The sequence below is a fragment of the Trachinotus anak genome, unplaced genomic scaffold (genome assembly GCF_046630095.1).
Source record: "Trachinotus anak isolate AG129_WGS33_773 ecotype Australia unplaced genomic scaffold, CSIRO_AGI_Tana_v1 ptg000014l, whole genome shotgun sequence".
NCBI classification, from domain to species: domain Eukaryota; kingdom Metazoa; phylum Chordata; class Actinopteri; order Carangiformes; family Carangidae; genus Trachinotus; species Trachinotus anak.
In genome coordinates, this window is record NW_027273865.1 from 13,328,504 (window position 1) to 13,350,655 (window position 22,152).

The 22,152-nt window shown below is 40.9% G+C and overlaps 1 protein-coding gene across 3 annotated transcripts in view; it reads right to left on the minus strand.

Moving 5' to 3' along the window:
* The window catches only part of ift80 (intraflagellar transport 80 homolog (Chlamydomonas)), a 36,264-nt gene extending 14,113 nt beyond the window's left edge, over positions 1-22,151 (minus strand). For 2 of the 3 annotated variants that reach the window (XR_011693425.1, XM_071496007.1), the window contains exons 1-8: positions 21,790-21,928; positions 21,613-21,676; positions 21,083-21,301; positions 18,705-18,815; positions 18,483-18,551; positions 15,791-15,900; positions 13,334-13,423; positions 13,112-13,249 (exon numbers count right to left, since the gene is read on the minus strand). Coding sequence is in view for 2 of the 3 variants with exons in the window: in XM_071496007.1 (XP_071352108.1) it covers positions 13,112-13,249; positions 13,334-13,423; positions 15,791-15,900; positions 18,483-18,551; positions 18,705-18,815; positions 21,083-21,301; positions 21,613-21,652 (777 nt within the window). In the remaining variant the exon portion in view is untranslated. Of the gene's footprint in view, positions 1-13,111; positions 13,250-13,333; positions 13,424-15,790; positions 15,901-18,482; positions 18,552-18,704; positions 18,816-21,082; positions 21,305-21,612; positions 21,677-21,789 lie in introns of all 3 variants that reach the window. The other variant, XM_071496008.1, reaches the window with a different exon arrangement.
* Between the last annotated feature and the right edge of the window lies 1 nt (position 22,152).

The window sequence follows — 22,152 nt, forward strand, 5'->3', positions numbered from 1 at the left end:
TCTCAAGCTTACAATGAGCTTATACAAACAGACCACATACATAGAGCACCAAGCAATGCATGGCTGTGTACGTAAGTCTGGGTAGACACTGTGATGCAGACAGAAACACACATGCCCACACATGTACTCGTGTCACAGACATGGCAGGAGACCAAGGCTGGCAGTGTAACACTTGTGCTGATCAATTTGAGCACCAAAGTATCCACACACGCATCCTGTATGTGCTGTATGCTAATGTGACAGACGTTGGTTGCATGTGGTGACAAACCCTAGAGTGCTGAACTCTAAAACGACAAACTAAACTAACTAAAGTGACTCTGTGAGATGCTGTGGTACTACACATAATAATCTGATAATGCTGTTCTACCATCTACCATCCTTTACCATATTTGGATGACGGGGATCTCTTTTGGTTTTAGGGGAAGACCTAAGAGGTGACCCACATGCTCTGTGTGTGTGTGTGAGTGAAAATGTGCAAGTGTCTGCAGAACTCTCAGTATATCTGTGTTGGCCTACAATATGTTACGTTCTGCAAACCAAACACGCACAATCTACGAATGCACAGCCTCTTTAAGGAGTGTGCTTGCCCTCTCCTCCCTCCCTTCCTCCTCCTCCTCCTCACTCTCTCTGCATTTCCCGACATATGTTTACCATTAAGACTGGCAGGTGTTACGGGCCTGCCCCTTCTCTCTATTGCTGCCCTGCAGCCGGAGCCAACATGGGGAGGCCTGCAAAAAGGTTACGTAAAAAAATTAGCTCAAAGGCATAGAGGTTCTTACTCTGAGAACCCTCAAAATTATAAGCCAAACTTGTTACTATAGGCACCCTCTGCCTTTTGTTTTCTGTCTGCTCTTCTCTATATATGCACAATCAGCTCTACCTTGTTCCTTTTTTCAGTTGTTCTTTGAAAACTATCATCCAATAATTAAAGTGATACTCCACCCATCTATTTAGTATCAAATATTCATTCCCTGCAGGCTTGAAAGGTGGCTGTTGGACGTTAAGTGTTCTGTCGTTTCCACAGAACTGTGTCTGTGTTCAGCTTGAGTTATGTTGGTTACCATGCATTCCAACAGTGACAACTTTTCATGGAAGAAAGAAAGAATGAAAAAATAAGTACAAGTATCAAGTTTGTACCTTGCATTGTGAGCTATTTCTGTTTGTCACAAGCAACTTATCGCAATAACTACAAATGGAAGCTGTGCATTTCAACATATTTTGGCCAAAATAGGAGTGTTTGGAACATATTGAACATGTGGCTGGATAGCAAAGATGTGGATTATGCTGCAGGAGTGGTTTGAGAAGTTTTGACATTTTGATAGTGTTTCTACTGTGAAAACTATTAAAATCCATTGTAGCTTACATGAGGCAGACCACAGTCAATATATATCTTCTTATTACATCCACCTGTGAAGTCTACAGGGTGAGTATTTACTTGTTCAGCACAACTTTAACTCTATCAAACACCTTTCTTTACCTCTGGAGAAGATTATATGCAAGACCTGCCTGGTGAAAACAACAACTAACTGAAACAACATACATAAAACAATCAATCTTGAAAATGAAAGTGTGTGTCTGTGCCATTGGTTTACCCCTTCCCCCTCTCTCTATCTGCGCCACCTGAAACAGTGCTCTGGTCTTCATGGCCAGGGCTAAGGGGAGTGGGGGTTGGTGGAGGTGGAGCTCGGGCCAGGGAAAGGGTTAATGACACATGTCTGGACTAATGGCTCCCAGTGGAGCCATCTGCTGATTCAGCCCCATTACTTCACAAGCATTAAATATGTCTGCCCTGACCGCTCTCTGCCCCCCCAGCCCTAATGCAAGTCAACAACATACTAATCTGAAGGGGGGCATGAGATTTCTAGACGTTCTGCGCTTTTTAAGTCCTTCATCCCTGACACTCCTGTCACATTGAAGCAAGCATCTAGCAAAAACTTGTAACTGCCATTAGTTTTGATGGGTCAACCTTAGTCCATGACCCTACTAAAATCCTGCAGTTTTTGCAGCTACAGCGCTGTTGGTGGCTTGCTATAAATATGAAGATAAATGTATATAAATATATGAACACAATATATATATTATACATACAGTATACAGAATACATACAGTAGATATTATATTTCACTAAATATCGACAGCGATTTGTAGCTCTATTATATATTTTAGCTCAATTCCACTCTTCTCAATTGGAGCAATGTTTGATGACTGTCAAGTATAATTTCTTGTAAGAAATAACATGTTGTTACATGACAGTATGGTAGGGAGAAATCTATAGTCTATACTATACTGCATAGACTGACACTGCCATTTGAATCTCCAATGTAAAAACAAAATTGGGTCATCCACTTTAAATGACATGGGAACATGACAGTGACCCAGTATTTACCTGTGACCAACAGTGTGGTTTAAATTATTAAAAGTGGGTTAAACATGTTCAACATCCCAGATCCCATGAATGCTATGTTTCCTCAATAAAAGAGAACAAATGAAAACTTACAGAGGTGAGTTTATGGTGAATGACCATTCTGTCTTTGAAAATGGAGCCACTGACAATTAAAACTGTATGTGTCTGGTACAATTTGGAAACCGTTTTTATGTTGTAATGTATATTGCAGAGAAAACAGTTAAATTACATTGTTTCCATTATCAGTCAGCCCAACTTTTGACCATCTATCTGTGACTGCCAATGTTTAGTCACACAGCAGTTTTTAACATGGAATAATTAGCCTCAAAGTTTTAAAAATGCTGGTTTGTCTCATTATTACATAATGTATATTGCCACTAAAAGGGGCCCTCATTGTTTAAACCTAAATTAGTGTGTACACTTTCTGCACGAGTGAAGAGAAGGCTACTTTCTCTGTTAGTTTGTTACTGTGCTAGTGGGCTAGTGAGAGCTAGTGGGAGCCAACCTAGTCCAGGGTTAACAGTCTTACATAAATCAGAACAGATGGCAGACTCTCTGCAAAGCCAGCTGGCTTCAGTTTGCCTGTGTGTCTGTGTGCAGGACAGGACCTGGCAGTGCAGGTACAGAGTTTAACTCCCTGCATATAATAAACACAACACACGTGTCTGAGTGTAATGGACACTAGACATATACAGGCAAGTATCTAGCCATAAACAGACATAGGGTGTACATGGATGAAAATGCTGACACAAAGCTTCCCTTCAAGACAAAACCCATTCCCAAACTAATTCTAAAAGATGAAAAATTGTTCAAGAGTCAAACTAAAAGCAAAGCCATTTGTTCTGAGGGAAGGAGGAGGAGGTTTTGGATGAGGGTTCATCAATCTCTCAGCAGATTAGGAGGCCTTGTAAATGTCAGCTTGCAGTGACCCCTCCATGGGGGATGGGGTTGACTATAAGAATAAGGACAAGCTGGGCCAATGTCCAGGACTGATCAGGTCTATATGTAGGAACTACTCTGGCTGAGAATTGGCTTCTATGACGGACTACATGATATAAATCTACATCTTTTGTAGAGATAAAGCTCTTAGTATGAACTGAACTACCATTAAATGAGTGTTCCTGTTTAACTGTCACAATACAGTTAATTCTATGTTTCTATGAAAGTAATCAATATGTTTATGCAACAAGACCGCCCGCCCGCACACACACACACACACACACACACACACACACACACACACACACACACACACACACACACACACAAACAAACAAAAAAACAAACAAACAAACACACACACACACACACACACACTTGTACTTCTATCTTTGTGAGGACACTTATTGACATAATGCATTCCCTAGCCCCTTACCCTAACCTTAACCATCACAACTGAGTGTATAACCCTAACCCTAACCTAAACCTAATTCTAGCCATAACTCTAAAACCAAGCCTTAACCCTCAAAATGTGATTTGAAGGTGTCTCAAAAAGTGAGGACCAGCCAAAATGTCCTCACTTTCCCAAAATGTCCTCACTCTGTTAGTAAAATACTTTTTTTGGTCCTTACTATGTAGTAAGTACAAGTACACACACACACACACACACACACGAATAAGTCTATAAGCAGTACCTGAGGATGAATCATTGATCATCATTATCTAAGAGACTGCTAAAGTAGATAACCAAGATGTTGTTTGGGAGGAAAATGAGGAGTATCTAAAGCTTAACCTCCTGTAACGGATTAAATATTATCTAAGTGAATGAAAACCCAGGCCCCTAAAGAAACTGCTTTCAAATGTTATGTGGCACTGCATAGTAAGCTTCTGTGATCACACAGATTTACACTCACAGCTACACAAACATACAGTCAACATTCACAAATCACCTGGGAAATGCTGGCCATCTAGATACAAGGATCAGGTCTAAATGCAAGTACATACAAGAAATATATTGTGATGTGAAATGTGACTTTAACCTTTGATGCACTACCTTGGGCATGTTTAAAAAGGCAAAAGCAAAAAGCAATCCTTTGAGGGATTTGCGGGGTTGTGACTGCATTTGATCAATGTTAAAGGCACATGTCAAACAAAGTCCATCCTAGACTTCGACAATAGCGAATACAGTGCATTTCTGTGTACTTTGCTTTATTTCTCAATAAGTCTTCTTGGCCAGTTGTTTTCTCAGTCTTCCTATTTTTGTTACTATTTCAAAACTGGTCCTGCAAATTAACTGTAATCATATGTGCAAGTGAGTGGGTGAAAACAATGTATAATGTACAGTGCAAGATAAGCTAGACATGGAATCTTAATTCTTTGCACTATTATCTTTGCAACACAGGACAGTGTAAATTTCCAACTGTTAAAATACCCAATATACACTAAGCGAACTTTCCAGCACTTACAATGTTTTCTCTGCCTGCTGCACAATAAACCATTTGCATTCCCTGACTCTGCAATAACACACAATAACCATCGTATAAGCCCATTTCTAAATATAGGCCAGTGAGAGGAGTGCTGCAAATCTCTGGTATTGAAATAACCACTTGGCTCAGCTAAAGAGATACAGAGGCTGAGTCTGGGACGAGTGTGGAGTGGCACAAGTTGGAGCTTTGGCAGTGCAAGGGGAAACGAAGAGAGGGAGACTGAGGGGGAGCAAGACAAACTAGAAGATAGCTAGCAAGTGAGCGAGAGACAGAGAGAGAGAGAGAGAGAGAGAGAGAGAGAGAGAGAGAGAGAGAGAGAGAGAGAGAGAGAGAGAGAGAGAGAGAGAGAGAGAGAGTAATGATCTACACATGGTTTCATGCTGGAGCCTCAACATAGTAACCATAGACACATGCTGGGGCCTCCTGGGACTCATCAGCAGGACACAGCTGTGAGCTGGACAGCAGAATTCTATTAGCACCAACTATGCACACATGTGCTTGCAAGTACACACATGCACAGTCACACACACACACAGATAATTTGGGTATTTGACTGTGTTTTGGCATGCTACAAACGGCACCAAACATAAGACCCTTTACCCTCAAGTGGACCTACTACACCACTAATGTCAGGTCTAGAGTATACTGGATCACTTAGTTCATCTAAAGGCCTGAGGGGTCTGAAGAATTTAGCCAATGACCTGAGACAGCTTTCTATGGGATCCCTGCAGGCACAAAAAAGTTTGTTTTGTACAGCACTGAGAAGACAATACCTCTAAACTGTCAATGGGTAATGTAATAACTGATGATAACAGCTAGTCTAAATTTCATTTATCCATCACCTTGGCTAGTCTACAGTGTGAAAAGCACATATGCCCATGAATACTGGTTTCATAGAACTTAAAATAAACACAGGTATCCATACAGCAATACAAACACACACATTAAGCTAAGTGCATATGTGCTGACAAGACCATTAGTCTCTGTGGAGGCACATGCATATAACAAATTATACTAGATGAAGGAGTCAGTCAAAAATTAGTCAACGTCAAAGCTTAGCACCATTCTGATCCATGTGGTAGCCAACAGAAGGGGGGAGGAAACCTGGGGTGCAGCCAAAATTAAACCCTTTCAAATCATCCTTTTCTGGACCTTGGTCCATTGCCTTCAGCCCAGCCCTTGTCCTCAATAACAGCTCTAATGAACTCGGGGTTGGCAGAAAAGCTTCAAGTGATACCCCAGTTCCACACATGCTCTGCTTTGGTTTATATGCCTGCACAACCAAAGCCCTCTATTTGCTCCTTGCCTTCATCACCCAGTATCACCGTTACTCCTTTATACCATTTTATCCCTCTTTTCTCTCTTTCTTCTTCTTTCTCTCTGTGAGTGTGACATGTTTGTCGAGCTAGTAGAGGTAGTGATTTAGTGCTGCTAAGAATGATGACTCTGCCAGAGGGGCTGGCAGGGCACTGTCTCACTGTCATATGCTTACTCCTGCCGTGGGGGGAGGGAGGCATGGAGGGGTGGTGAAGTGAAGAAAAAAGGGAGAGGGACGAGAGCAGAGGGAGAGAGAGGGAGAGGGGGAGAGAGAGAGAGACTTGAGGGAAAGAGAAACCACCGTCTTTTATGGAGACCAATACTCCAAGCCTCACTGCCTAGGCCAACTTTACAGGATATATTGGACAGTTCCACACTACCCCGCCCCCCACCCCTCCAACTGCTCTCTTTTCTCAGCTCTTTTTCATGCTCCCCTCCTTTTTGGTTTCCAACAAGGCAAGCCTTTAGCCGAACTCTAGAGAGGTGTAAAAGTAATACCATGTCAACAAGTGCCTTTTACTCTAACCCACTTTACGCACACAGGCACCGGCTCACACACAACACGACACACAAGCGCTTGCACTAAAAAAATTGGGGTCAATCATCTGCAAGAAGGACCTTAGTATACACTGTTCCACAGAGTGTGCCAGAATAAGTTCAGCAACACAGAAAACCAAAGCCTGTTGCGCACAAAGGACCTAGAATACAAAGCAGAAACCATTATTCTCACATCCTGGTAGGGAAACTAATGAGCTCCTTGGGATGATATATTAAGTCTACATGTACGTATTGCAAGTTACAGCCTTATGCTGTTCACACACTCTAAACTAGGTTTCAACAGGCCTGGCAACCTCATCAAAATGTTTTAAGAGGAATCAGTTAAATTATTTTCATGAAAGCAAGACAGAAAACAGGGGAGGAAGACAGCTCTAAAGGGTGAGACAGATCCCAACTGCCTTTTCCAGAACTTGTGCTCTTTCTACCAGTTCACAGTGTACAGAGAGAGGGAGCAGCCTTACTCCAGCAAGAGAACAGAAAGGAAGAGTGCAGAGAGCAAGAAATAGCACGCAAAAGCACAGATTTGTAATGAGAGGGAGGGAGGGGTAAAGCAAGTGGGAAAAGAGAGAGAGAGACAGAGAGAGAGAGAGAGAGACAGAGAGAGAGAGAGAGAGAGAGAGAGAGGAGTAGCCCTGCCCAGTTGCCTGGGGAGAAAACTGCTCTGCTGCTGACTCAGGACTCTCTTTGTTTGACAATGCTCCCTCACTCCTGCGCTCTCTCTCTCTCTCTCTCTCTCTCTCTCTGACACACTCACACTCTCAAACTTAAACTTGTCTTTTTTCAAACACTCAGTCGCTGTCTTTTTTGATGTGCACATGCTCTGTCTTTGTCAGACTTATGCCAATAATTTCACTTTGACTAACTTTTCATCTTCTCTCCTGTGTACCTCCCCCTCTTTTGTTTTTCCACCCCTTATCCTCTATGTGTGTGTGTGTGTGTGTGTGTGTGTGTGTGTGTGTGTGTGTTTCTCTCTCTCTCCTACTTCTGCTGCCTTTCTCTTCATTTGCAGTGACATTTTTCTCCATCTGAACTACACTGTACTAAACGTCCCACTCTCATGTGATGAAAACAGATAAAGGCTCGCAGTCTAATAAATCTACAGTGGTTTCTTTTGCCTTTTCATGCTCCACTAATAGTGGTTCACGATCAGGACCAGAACTCTGGGCCGTTTTATTCTCTTCCAGCAGCTGTATTTTCCAGATGTTGGCCGGCCAGTGGTTGGCAGCAAACTGCCAGCACAGGCTCAGGTATATGCTCTGCAATGATAAAAGGGGGAAAACTGATAGAGGGACTCATTGAGAAGATGGGAAAGCCTGAAGTCTGGCAATTACAGAGAAGGTGGTATGTCCTTGAGGATGAGAGTCTACAGCTGAGAAAAGAATAAAAAAGAGCATCAGAAGACAGGCAGTCTAACAGACAGTCAAAAGCAATAGACTCTCTGAGAGAGAATAATGGTTGGCAGCTATAAGGATGGCAGACAAAGATCTTATAGAGAATGAGGCTGCACGTTAAAGAGGGAGGAGAGAGAAACAGAGAGCAACAGAGAGCAACAGGAGTGGTGGTGATTCCAGTTGGATATGGACCCATTCCCAGAGTGGCAATGCTGAGCAAGGCTCACATAGACCCTGAGGGGACCCCCTGGACTCACCCAGAAAAAAAGGGAGGTAAAGAGGGCCTTGGGGAAGGCTGGAGGGAAGGGGAGCCAAGAGGGACAATACTGATAAGCACGAGGTAGTCCAACACACGCTGACACAGAGAGGGAAGAGCGAGGCAGTAGCAGCAAAGGCAGGAAAGACAGAGAGGGATTTACACCTATCCTCAAAATGGAAGAATTCCCTCTTTAAAAAAAACTGTGGTTGTATATCATGCACAAAGTGGCAATTATAAGGAAAATATACTGGCACAAAGTAATCAGAGTGGATGAACAGATAAGGGAAGAAGCAGTTTGTTCCAAAGACATTGCAGCTGGCAGAAAATCACAGCTAGAGATAATAAATCACTGATTGTGACGATTGAGGGCCAGTTGGCCACTGTATGAAATAACAGGCAGTATCCACAAGTAGATACCAGTGGTTTTACACTTTAACAAACCCTAGTCGTGAAAACAATGCTGCCATTATGAGCGATAAATTTGATAGATGATTTATCACTACTCATCTTCCAAAACTTTGTGATGGTGACAGCTGTTTTCATATTGTAGAAGGAAAACTGCAAAGATGTCAGTAAGAAATAGGGCTCAGCCTGGGGCTACCATCAAAACCATCTGATGATCCTAACTAAATTGTCTGTGGTATACTGTGGTAAGTATAACCTACAAACTGGGGAGTAGAAAGAAGAGCAGTGGAGAGAATAAGGGGAATAGAGCAGATGTACACTGACTTATCAGTAGGAGCGTGACAGGAATCTGGATCGTACCAGGGTTAAGCTCAGCCACATCTTCAGCAAGACCTCATTTAAAGCAGACCAAGAGAGGGAGAGAGGGGAGTTGTAATCACTAAGTTCAATAAGGCCCAATTTTGAGGCCACTTTTCGATTGACACTAGCCCTGCATGAAAAAATGCAGGCTGCTCATTCATTTAAATGAGGACAGTCGCACAAATTCAGGGCCATCAAGCAAAAAAAGCTGCACCCAGCTCAACTTTTGCCACAATGCAATGTGACGTCTTCTGGCAAGGCACTGTGAAGGCCTGCGTTGTTTTAATGCAGAGCTGTTTTCAGTCTGAATGCCCACTAAGTCCCGAATGAGGACCAAACCAAGCGTGGTGGAAGAGTGGTGAAATAATTATGAAATCTGGCCTTGAAGCTGTGTTCAAGCCAACTTGATTACAAGATGAATTTGAGCAAAACAGTGAACAGTAACGTTTCTGAAACACCAAAAATCCGCAGAACTTAAGTCACATAATAACATAATGACATGATTTCTCATTCAACCCATCAAAGTCCTAAAAACGGAGAAAATAAATATTGTGCAGGAATTAGAAAAGCAAAACCAAGCAGCAACTCGTGTATGTGAGCATGGGTGTGCAGTGCAGAGAGAAAAAACAAGTGCAGGGAAGAGAAGGGGGAGGAGAGGGGGGGTGAAGGGGCGGAGAGAAAGAAGCGAGAGGGTGCTCGCCTGGCACAATGAGTCCTACTTGTTAGCCAGTGACAGTGTCAGGGATCGTGACAGGGTCCAGACGCTAGACACCAGCTGCAGCGCCTCGTAAATAGACTGCTGTCTCGCAGGCACATTTGCACGGCAATGGTTGCACACACACGCACACACACATACAGACACACAACCACATACACAGGCATGTGGGCACATGCATATACTATGGCAGGCACACAGACAGACACTGACTTATTGTCTCTCCCAAATCTTGTAAAAGGGACAGTGAACCTCTTTGTGTCCTGTGTCCTGTTAAAGCTCCTGTAAAAAAAGTACTTCATACACAAGAACTCACACCAAATTATTACACCAAAATAATTAAATATGTATTAATGATGCAATAAGGTATTTAATATGAACTAAATGTAGAGGCTTCATGGAAAAACAAAACAAAACAAACTGTGTTTAGTCCAAGGGTGACTCGCTGGGACTACAAGACTAATCTTTCCCAGCACTTTTGCCTGGATGTAAACTTTGCGTGTGTGTGCGTCCGTTTCTGTGTTTGAGTGTGTGTTCCCCCTCCCTCCATGGCAATAATGGTGGGGGCGGGGTGGGGTGGGGGGGTGGGGGCAACACACTACATCTTCCCTGTGGTGCATGGAGAGAGAAAACGTGGAGGAGAAAAAGGAAAAGACTAGGAGAGAGTTGAGAGTTTTTGGGCGAGAGGGGAGCTGAGCTGGACGGGAGGTGAAGGGGTTAAATGCGCGGGACCGATCCTGCTGAGCCAGCAGCAATATGTTAAAGTGCAAGGTTTCATTGTAGCAGATACAGAATGAAACTCCTTCCCATTAGTCACGCTAGTAACTGAAAAGACTCTTCGCACTGCTTAACCCTTACTGCACCGCAAACAAATCACAACAACACAGGTAAAGCCCTTGTAATTGGTTAATGGCTTCTTCGTTTTTGCATGTCAACTCACATGTACAATGAGATTACAGTAACCATAGTACAGTGATCATGTGTGTCTAGGTTTGCAAATTGAACTTTATCTAACTTGATGTATGAGAGGACTGTATGTCTGAGTTCACACATAGAAAACGATTCCGATGGAGTGACCTTTGAGGGAGATTTTCTTTTTCTAAACTCTTTTTCTTTTTTTCGCCCCCACCCTCCCCCCCTCTTCTTCTTGAGCAAGCCTCCCACGCCATGCTACAGTACACACTGTCTCTGAGGGGCTTAGGGAGGAGAAGGCAAGCGTACCCTTCCTCCAGTTAGAGCGGGGCAGAACCATAATCATCATAATTATCATCATCATCATCACACTGCCTTAACCAAGACACACCACAACAAAGCAAGTGGTGCAGTGACGAAACAATGGAACAAACTAACCACGTAAACAAACCCATAATGGGAGGACGTAAGGTGAATGAAAAAAAAAATAAAGGAACAAGCTGTATTAAATTCTGTCTGTCATAGTTTTAATAGCACAATAATTTTTATTTTTGTTGACACAGAGAAAATGGATACAAGCTGGCTTCATCCAAATGATTTCATCAGCTCACGGCTATATTTTGGCAATTTCCCCGAAAACTACTGAAATCCCTGGTTCAGAAAACCAAAAATAATGGTAAAGGATAGAGGATTTCCCCAGTGTCCCTTCGGATGTTCACACACTACACATTACATTAATGTAACCTCTGCAAAACACATACAAGCACGCACCTTACCCTCTGGAGAAGACATATGTGTTGGCTCAGAGCTCTCTCCAGCCCACTTGTCTTAGTGCTCCAGAAAAAAAAAAAAAAAAAGCCATTTGATCCTAATTAAATCAAAATGGAGCATGAAATGCCTGGTGATCAGCACAGAAAAAAAAAAGCCTTGGCTGTTTGTTTTCATTACAACAGGTCTGATACAGCAATACACTGACATCTCCACGTAAACTCAAAGAAGCCCTAAACGTCCCATGAGGGCAGAGTGGGGAACTAGAAATATTGTTCCTGGCCAAACTTTCAGCAATAATAAAACAACAATTACCATTCGTCATTCTCTCATTTCCCCTCTCATTACAACTCCAGTTACCATCAGCACCAGGTAATAAGAACTCATGGCATCCAGCCTAATGTGGTTTACAGAGATGAACAATGTATAGAAAGCATAAAGTCTGTAGTGGGCTACACCATATAAACCATACAGCACTGGAAAAGCTGTACCACGGATATTGTGGGAAAGAACTTGACTGACCACAAAGCATAAATGTTATATTGGTATATGAGAATAAACAAATAAAATGCGCAAAACAGAAGTTTACAATATGGAAAGTACAAGCTCTACAGTTGAAGAGTTTCTGCAAACGTTGTCGGCAACAGCTGCTTGCAACAGAGGTCAGGGAGTGCTGAGGTCAGAAACACATTGTTATTGTATCTAGTCTGACGTTGGTTCACCTTAAGTGCTCAAAAATCAATTAAGATAAGGGATTTGTTCATGTTCAAAGTGCATGCATAATTCTGTTTTATGCAGGACTGTGTATGCTGAGTACAGAGTATTAGCGTATTTGCTTTTTATTTTAAATTATAGCAACTAAGACATTTTTTTGTGTGAAGCTTTAAGAATTACCTCCAACACTGAGTACGCCTGTATTGGCATTATTTTCTCAACTCAAAACCAGAACTTCAACTAGAGAGGAGACACCCACCACTGAAATTATATGGTGCAATAGAATGAAAACATCCATTACCTTCTCACACTATAGTGATTGCTATCTTCGTTTTTACAGTCCTTGGTCATGTGTGAAAGGGGGATTACACTGAGGAAGACTAATTGCATTTTTAATGCAAGAGCACTTGAGCACATGTTCTGGTAGTGAATAGACTGTCTGGCTGAAAATGCCAAGCAATATTAGTGTCTGGATTATCTGATCATCAGCTGATGTGGCACACAACTTGTACATCTTGCTTGCACTAAAGCAAAGTTTTATTATAAACAAATCAACAAAGCTTCAAAATGATTCCTCGAGTCTGAGAGGTGTCAGATATTAAAAATCTCAGCAAGTGAACAACATTTCAATAGTTTTATTGCCCAGATGAGCTGCTACAACATCTTTCGGTTTCTCCTCCTGCTATTTGTTCTTTTTTCTTTTTGCAACACTTGTTTTTAGCAGTAACCTCCACTTCTCAAATATAAAGGTCTAAGTTTCTACTGCTGATAAATGCTCCCATCATAGTAATAGAATAACTTCACATTCAATTGGGGGAGCCCCGATAGGACAAAACAACTCAAAAATAAGGTATTGATGTAGAGTAAAACGGTTTTTCTTACTCCAGTCTTGTCACAGAGCCGCAGGGTGTTGAAAGAGCCCGCGGCAAAACCCTCACCATCTGGAGCCCAGGATAAAGAGGTGACCGGGTAGTCATGAGATGATGAGGAGTAAAGCAGACGGCCAAAGCTGTCCCAAACCTGTTGAAGGAGGACATGTTTTAAAAGGTAGAAAAACAACAACACACCCAAAAACATCTAAAGGTATACTCAAACGCAGCTCACCTTATATTTACAATCTTCTCCACCTGACAGTATGAGGTCATTGACTGAATTCCAGTCCACCTTCAGAACAACCCCATCGTGAGCCTTCCACTAGAGAGAGGCAAAGTGAGAGAGTAAGACAACTTTATTTCAACACAAAATAATGTTGACCCCCCCCCCCCCCCCCCCCCCCCCCCCACACACACACACACACACACACTTTTACAGAGTCCAAAAGAGACAGTAAACCAAAATATGGGCAGGATAAGCTCCAAGCTACAAGGAGTGCCTTTTTTTGTCTTGCACACAGTTGTGAGTGTATGAATTGTTTCATATCAGCCTCATTGAGAGGTTACGCTCTCCATTATGTGCTACAGTGTAACACAAAGCAGAAAGCCTGTCACCAGCCTTATCTTACTGTGTTCCTATCTTGTTCCTGCTCTCACTACATGCCTACACTCTGTTTTCTATTTTTTGTACACTACTTGCTCACTCCATGCACCAAAGAGGCACACATAAATACACACACATGTTGTGTATATCTATGTAAGCGATTCCAGAGGTCAAAGTGGGTCTTTTTGGGTCCCTTTACCCATAGTTGGTGTCACACCCCTTCATATCAGACACCCATGCCAGGCAATGTCCAACCCGTGTTCAACCCTGGTTGCCTGACACACGTTGACCCTTTCAGATTGACCCCCCACACAGGTCTTACTCGCATCACTGTGTTGTTCTCCAGGTGGTCTCAGGGAGAGTACATGAGGTTGGATGTGCGTGTGTGAGTGTGTGCTTGTGCCTACACATGAATACATGGTAACAGCTAATAGAGAGAAGAGTGTTGAGAACGTGCCCATTAAACCCATCACTGTTAATCTAAGATCCCAGGCGCTATTCAGCTTCAAGAAGAATAATAAACAAATGTATACATTTACAATAAAAATCACTTGTGTGCAAGGTCCTCGGTGCTGCACCCTTCCTTAACGCAGAAGCACTCACAGACATCTATATCCACTGCACTCTATTTAGTCTTTATATTGCAATACAGATAAATAAATCTCAACTTTCATTTAGGAAGACCTCAAAAGAGTTAAAGGCCTGGTGATGTCAGGTCACTGGACAGATCAAATAATAAACAAAATGTAAACACAAGATGAAAACTATGAAACAAAGATATTGACAACAGAAAAGAAACCCTGAGCCAAGCTGTAGGGCTACTGTGTTTCATTTCTATAAGGACTTGGTGTGTCCAAAGTTCTCCAAGTCATAAGCAAAATTCTGTTTTATTGTCAGATTTTTCTTTACTTATTACACAGCGATACATTTTTAGTGAGTGTTTACTCCATTAATTAACTGACCCATTTGAAAACTGACACATTGCCACATTAAAGAAAAATATCTTTTTATTTTCTGTCTGTCTTGTATAAATCCAAACTTATTTGTTGGCTCTGACATATGGCATACAGCTAAATGATAGCCACCCTCACAGTAAAAAAGCTGAATTACAACTTATGCATTACAAACAGTATACTGTATAGTGAGGTGAAGTCAGTTTGATGTCACATATGGAACCATTGACCTGAATGTCAGCCTTTGTTCTTTTGCATGTCTAACCAATGTTGGTTGTCACAAGATGGGATATTTCATCTCCTTTAATACATTACTGTTCATGTGATTGTGGGACTCAAAATAAGTAAATAAATAAATCTAATTACATGTACAACGAATATATGAGTCACACGCAGAACCCATAATTTATGATCATATAAAGTTTGATTGAAACACTGAAAAATTCTGCAGGATACACAACTATAGTAGTGCCTCTTACTGCTTATAGAACTATAGGTCCCATGTTTTACACGTCACTGATGTTGGTTTTGGAGTTTGAGTCACATTACCTGAACACTAGCATGGCGTCTTTATCTAAACATTGTTATGAAATGAGGAATGCTCTCATCGACATGTAAAGAGGGGTACTCCATTTGCCGCTGTTTGTCATAATAACTTAAAGTAATTAATTCACCAAAAACTCTGTTAGGAAAAAAAGAAATTCTCAGTGTTGCTACTGAGCGATTGGGTTATATGAGATATGGAAGCTATTGAAATATTTTTTAATTGAAATAATCCATTTAAAAGTTAAGGATCTTGTGATGACATAAAAAGTATTGTCAACAAAGTCAATTTTGGAAAAGTCATTGGCATTAATTAGGCACTAATAGATCATATGACCAAGAAGTGATTGTCACATTATCCCATCTTTTAACTATTTATTCTTTTTCTTTAGAAAATAAATGAGCCTGTATAGACCATGAAAAAAGGTATCCCACATCCATGTTTGATGGATTTTAAGTCAATTACAGGAACTTTTGAATCACTAACAGAGTTAGTTAAAGGGAAGTGTTTCAAAACTTTGACTTTGTTAAACCTGAAGTAACCAATGCAGATTTTTTCTTCTCACCAGAACACATAAAATTAGAGTACCTGTATGACTTTTGCGCTGGGTTGCAGAGGCTTGATGACTAGCTGTCTTCCTGATGTGTAGAGGATTCTGTCGGAGTCGGGACCCCAGGCCACAGAATACACAGGAGACCCTGGAATATATGCAGGAACACAGGTAGACAGAAGATGTCAATCTTGTATTATCACAAGTCATGAACAATGGACTGGGCCTCAGCACATGAGGACATTTAACCTCACTACAGATGCATGTGGTTTCTCACAAATACCAGCTGGTCACATGTCCTAAATCTGACAAAAGCGATGAGAGGGGTTGAGACAGCTTCCTCTCTCCACCTTCTTGCTCACTCACTTCCAACCTGTTCCTAGAGTTCTCTCACTCCCTCAAAATGGGTCATAGCACCCAATAAGAGCAACCCACTCCTGCACTGCATGTGTTTGTATGTAAGGTAGTTGAAGGCTCTGTAGAGAAGCAACACCTGCAGTGATTTGAGTGCCATGTGGAGGATGGTGTGTAGCTGAGGCAATGCTACTATAACCAGGTGTTATACAAATCTGTAAGTCTTGTTGAGCAGCCCACTGCCCAGCAGCTCATTCTCCAAACAGCCAGCTAAGGAAACATTCTACATACTGGGGCTGAATTGCTGTTCCCCTGCCAGGTTTTCCACAGCACCCGTCATTCAGCAGGAGTGTGCCATCCATTTCCCCTGAAGCCAACTTTCACCCCCCCCCCTTCTTTTTTCTGTCCCACAACTGAGAAGAAGCATTTAATAAGTCAAACAGCACAATGAATCAATTAATAAGTAAGCCATGTGTAATGAGATTGCTGGATAGAGAATTGTATCATTAGGAGTCTTTTTTATGGATTTTAATAAAACACCACTCCTATAAAGCTTTGAAACTTTATGGCACTTTTAATAAAAAAAAAACAAAAAAAAAAAAAACAAAGAACTGGAAGGCCGACTCTGCTTTTACTTGTACTGAGGACAATTACATTCTAATGGGCCTAACACATACACACACCTCACACATGTTCACACAATCACACAGCCAAGTTGAGAAAAAATATTTCCTCCATCACTGTCATTTTAAATGATCTGGCTTGAGAAAAAAGGCGGCTTCAACACAAAGCAAATCTTACAGATCATTCTGTGAGTATGCCAGTGCAGACACTCGTACATGTGAGGTACATCCTCATGAATGGTGAAAAAAAGCCACACACACACACTCACACTTTTATAATGTAAGCATAATATTCATTCAAAACATAGATCTAAAATCAAACAACCTGTGAGCTAAAATTTGTTTTGTTATCTGGAACTATGTGTAAGAGCAGACATGTAAGGCCAATCTACAGGGACAGTTATTTTGAGTCCAGTGTCAAATGGGAGCCAGATGAGGAGGTGAAGCTGTGTGTCTTAGCGTTAGAGTAAAAGAAAGCTTCCCAGATTCACACAAATGAAAATTAAGTTTCACCAGGTCTCTACTTCTTGCTCTTGTTCTCTCCGTCTCAAGAGGGACTCTTTGAGCCAGAAGCAATCAGTACTGTGTGTGTGTGTGTGTGTGTGTGTGTGTGTGTGTGTGTGTGTATGTGTATGTGTGTATGTGTGTGTGCATGCGTGCGTGTGTGATAGAGAAAGACAGCGAGTGTGTAATTGGTGGTGTATTGTCGTGTTGTGTTTACTAAACTCCTGCAAGTCAGTCAGTGACTGGCTTCACACGGCTCCTGCTGCAGCTGCTATGGTTATGATCTGCTTTAAATTCTATCAGTCTAAAAATCAGACTGGCTCTTTCTCACACTTCTGTTCAAATTATGTGAATCGAGAGGGACATAGACTATGGCATGTACACGTTTGCACTTAATGAGGGTTTGGGTTATTATCATTGTTAGTCCTCATTATTTACAATTGATTTCAAGATACTTTATCATGCTGGATCAGCTAATAACTTTGAACAACAGAAGAGATTGTGAACAGTGTACCAGCTTTCATGTCCAGTTTTGTACATACAAAAAGAATTTTTCAAATTCTACTCATAGTGGCTTTAAAGTGATAAGTTAAATAATCTGCAGTTTAAAATTCAAAGGGTTGAAGGTTTACTTTGTACTAGTTGTCCATCCTTTACACTCTGCAGTTAAAATAAGCTAGCTGCTAACTCACTTGCTATCCAAGAGAAAGATTCGCCATTCTGTTTTTTATAACAGCAAGAACATTCTCTATTTTAAATATGAAATCATAAAGTGTTGTGTTTCCCTCTTCAAGAAATTATATTTGGCCAAGTGTAACTTGTGAACACACATTGACAGAAGTTTCAATTATTGTTCCTTATATTCTGCTGAATTAACTGGCTGGCTACAGCTGTACTTTCAGGAGGTAAAACGGTCACCAACTAAATGTTCACCTCTATCATCACAGCTGCTGCAGTTTGGAATATGCAGTGTTTCAAAATGCTATTTTTAGTATGATAACTATTAATTTTTTAGCCCTGCTTTTACCATTCTGTCAATCAAGTATGGGCATCAGCAGCCATCAGTGCAGAGGAGGCATGCATAACAAATACATGTACTCTGCTTTGCTCATTAAGCTTTGGATCAATGATCATATAAAAGTTTTTGTTGAGTGATCATTTACGATTATTAATAGCAGTTTCACACAAGCACTAGATGCGTATATGTAGCTTAAATCTAGTGCAGTAAAGCAAAGGTCTTTAGTCTCACCTTGGCTGGCTAGTGTTGAGCGCAGCATACCACTTTTTGACCAGATCTTGATTTGCCCATCTTCTCCAGCTAAGCAGTTAGAAAAACAGTTGAAATGAATGTCAAGTATATAAAGATTAAACAACTGCATTCACAAAGTTCTAATAGTAATTAAGATTTTGATAGCAGACTAATTAACTGAGTTTTTGTTAAGTGGCAAAGAAAGTGTGTATCCATCTTTACCTGTGATAAGAGCAGTCCCATCATAGTTCCATCTTCCAGCCAAAACAGCGCCTTTGTGTGCTTCAACACTCTTCTCAATGCGCCCTATCTTGGAGACCAAGTGGAACTTTCCTGTACAGAGACAAAAAAGATACTTACTGAATGGGAATTGCACACTCTAGGCCTGGGTTTAGAGTGTTTAGAGTCTATAATTGAGGACCACTAGTGTCTGTTATTCATATCTTATATAGAGAACAAGCCGCAGTATTTCAGGTTGCTGTGTGACACAAATGGGCTGAACAAGTTTTCGTGGCTTATCCAAAAACACCAGTGAAGAGAAAATGTTTACTGAGCTTGAAAAAACTTTATAATCCAACACTATAAATAAAAGTATGACTGTCAATCCCCTAACACACCATTAGCAACAAAGCTATATTTTCTACTCCCAGCTAAATTACAAACTTGTAGCATAAAGTGGATGAGTAAAACTAAAGGGTTTCTGTTGGTTGAATTAGGGCAATTTTCTACTTGCGAGACACGAAGTGTGATCAGGCATGGAGACAGTTATTGAAGACGGTAGCCTAACATATACTTTGTGGCTGTGTGTATTAAAAAATTCTGAATGTTCTATGTAATTTCTGGTGGCCTAAAACTGCAAATCAGCATGCTGCTGCTGCTGCTCTCTCCCAGTTCTAAATTTGGACATCCCAACAAAAGTGGATGTTACTGGTCCAGCAGGTAGTGAGCATAACAGGCATGTATTGACGGACTCTTTCAAAAAATAAAAAATAAAAACTTTTGAAAATCAATTTTCTATTTCTATTGCATGTGCACTCACATCAACAGTCCTCATCTGTGTAGCCAAACATTGTGAGTACAATGCTTTTGTGTTCTGATTTGTCTGCATGCTTACTATCTGGCAGGTGTTTTTTATTATCTCTTATAATGATAACATATTAAGCCTTTGTTATTTTACTTCTATTTGTAAATTGTTTGTTGGGAAATTCCTGATGATACATCTGTGTGAAATTTATTTTGACACCTCATTGAATTACACAGCGTAAGAGAGAATGAGACTGACAGACTACTGGTCCAAACAGAAGGCCCTGCGTTATTTTTCATGGTTAATTTGTCCCTCTTTGGTGACCTCTACTTCCATTCCAAACAATATCCTTTTTGGTTGCGTAGCAAATGATGCATCTAAGCTATGCAATTGTGCCTCTTAGACATAGGGAAATACGAGACATCCCAAAATAATAATAAAGTACACCTGTTAGATGGTCAGTATATAGTTTTTCAAGCAGAGAACGTGGCACTATAAAATATAACACAAAAAACTAATTTTGACACAGTGTTTATAACTGGAAAGAGGTCAAACTGTATATGCACTTTACAAAACAAACTAATCGAATATGCTAGCAATGGAAAGTAAGTCTGACTAATCAAATAAAGTTAAGAAAAGCCACAATGTTAATATAGAGTCCTCCCACCCAATAGAACCCTGGGTGTTGCACTGCTTTCTTGTCATGTTTTTCCTTTCAATAATAAACAAAAACTAATTTCAAGCATTTACAAGAGCAATACTAATATTTGCACTCTAACAAGGAAAAGAAGCAGAAGAAAGTTGCAAAAGTGAATTGTGACAGAGTTTTCACTACTCTCTGGTTTGCCAGAGAAAATTGCTGCTTCAGTTTGTGGGTGTGTTTATGTAACCCTACACTGCCATTAGTGTTGTGACCACACATTGCCTGCCATAACAGTACATCCATACTCTATGTGTTTATTTCTAATATAGGCTGAAGAAGAGACATATGAAGCCATATAGATGAACATCACACACACAGGCATTGCCAAGTTTAGTATTACAAAGACAAAAAACGAAAATCAACTTTTGAAGGTGTGCTGAAAACTAGGGCAGAAAGGGATTGACTCCATACTGCGACACTAAAATCATTTCAAAAGTGAAATTGTTAAAATGAATGTACTTCTCCCTAAAATAATGAATTCTATTTAGAGCTAGATCACTTTTACTGCATAAGTGGTGGAGATGATTTCACTTAACTATGAACAATAAGTCCTGAGTTGTTGCCTACTTTTTATAATGGCTAAACAAGGGATTGTAATTCTACTCAGTACAAAAACCAAACTGAGGAAAAAAGAAAGATCAGAGGCTGTTCCCAGTTATTGTGTTTAGTTAGTTCAGTCATAATATGACAATTACTATTTGACATTAACATAATAATGTTACCTAATTTTATTTACCTGTGTAGGTTTGACTCAGAGTCATGTGGCTGTTTACTGAATGAATAACTTGTAAAATAAAAGTGAATTTTTGATTCTATGGGAGATCTCAGCGTCAAAGCCCTGTAGCCTACTGTGCAGGAAAAAAAGAGACTTGCCATCAGTGCTGGTGAGGACAAAGATCTCAGCCTGGGTCTGTTTCTTGCCACCAACAGTTTTGGGGAACCAGTGCAGGTCAATGGGGTAAATATCCTCTGGCAATTTGACAATCAAACTGGTCTCGCTGGTCAGCAGGTTCCACTTGAGGATCTGGTGGTCCTCACTGCATGAGTACAGCTCATCTGCTGTGGTCCAGCCAACACAACTCACAAGTTCCTTATGTTATATGCTGTTAAGGATAGTGATCAAGGTGAGTTATCAGGGTATGTATTTTAATTGATCATATGAAAAGCCGCGGTAAATTGTAATGATGATTTGCTGAAAAGGAATGAACAGATTCTAGAGATTTGGTGCAGATGAGGTGTCATGTCAAGCAAAGCAAAAGTACCCAATTACCCGAAGAAACATTTAATAACGTTGGTGCTAACAATAATAATGATTTTGAACAGCTTTTTAAAGTTGTGTTAGTTTTGCGCTGTAAGGAAAACACAAATGTAAGGCTAGACTACTAACGACATCATAGCAAGGATATGTTTAGGTTCCTTTAGCAGCGATGTTTTCAGTCTCATAGTGGATGTTTGCTCTGTTGATCCCTGAACAAACAAGAAATTATCAGTTAGTGACAGTGAAGCTCCTTATATCCAACAAATGTCAAACCAGCACACAAAAAGGACCAATATAGAGGACTAAAACCATGAAACCGTACCCCAAAGATTAGACGAGGCTGCGGTTGGCATGCTCCGGTAGCTGTAACGGCGGATGAAACAAGCGTCTGCAGTTGCTACGGTACCTGCCACCGTTGCTAACGTGAATCCTCAGATGTCCCGGAGTACTGCCTGTGACAAGAATGCTAACGTACACTTAGTTTTCACTTTAAAACAGACATCGCTCTGTCGTTACCGACTTTACTGTGGGGCAGCCAGAAATCTATGCGTATCGTTTACTCCAGCAAAAGACACATTAGTAGTCATTACAGAATAGAGCAAGCCTATCCGCTATTCAGCAACTGATCGCTGTAGTTATCAAGGCTAACTTTGGTAGCCATTTAATGTAGGTCATAAGCAGCTTG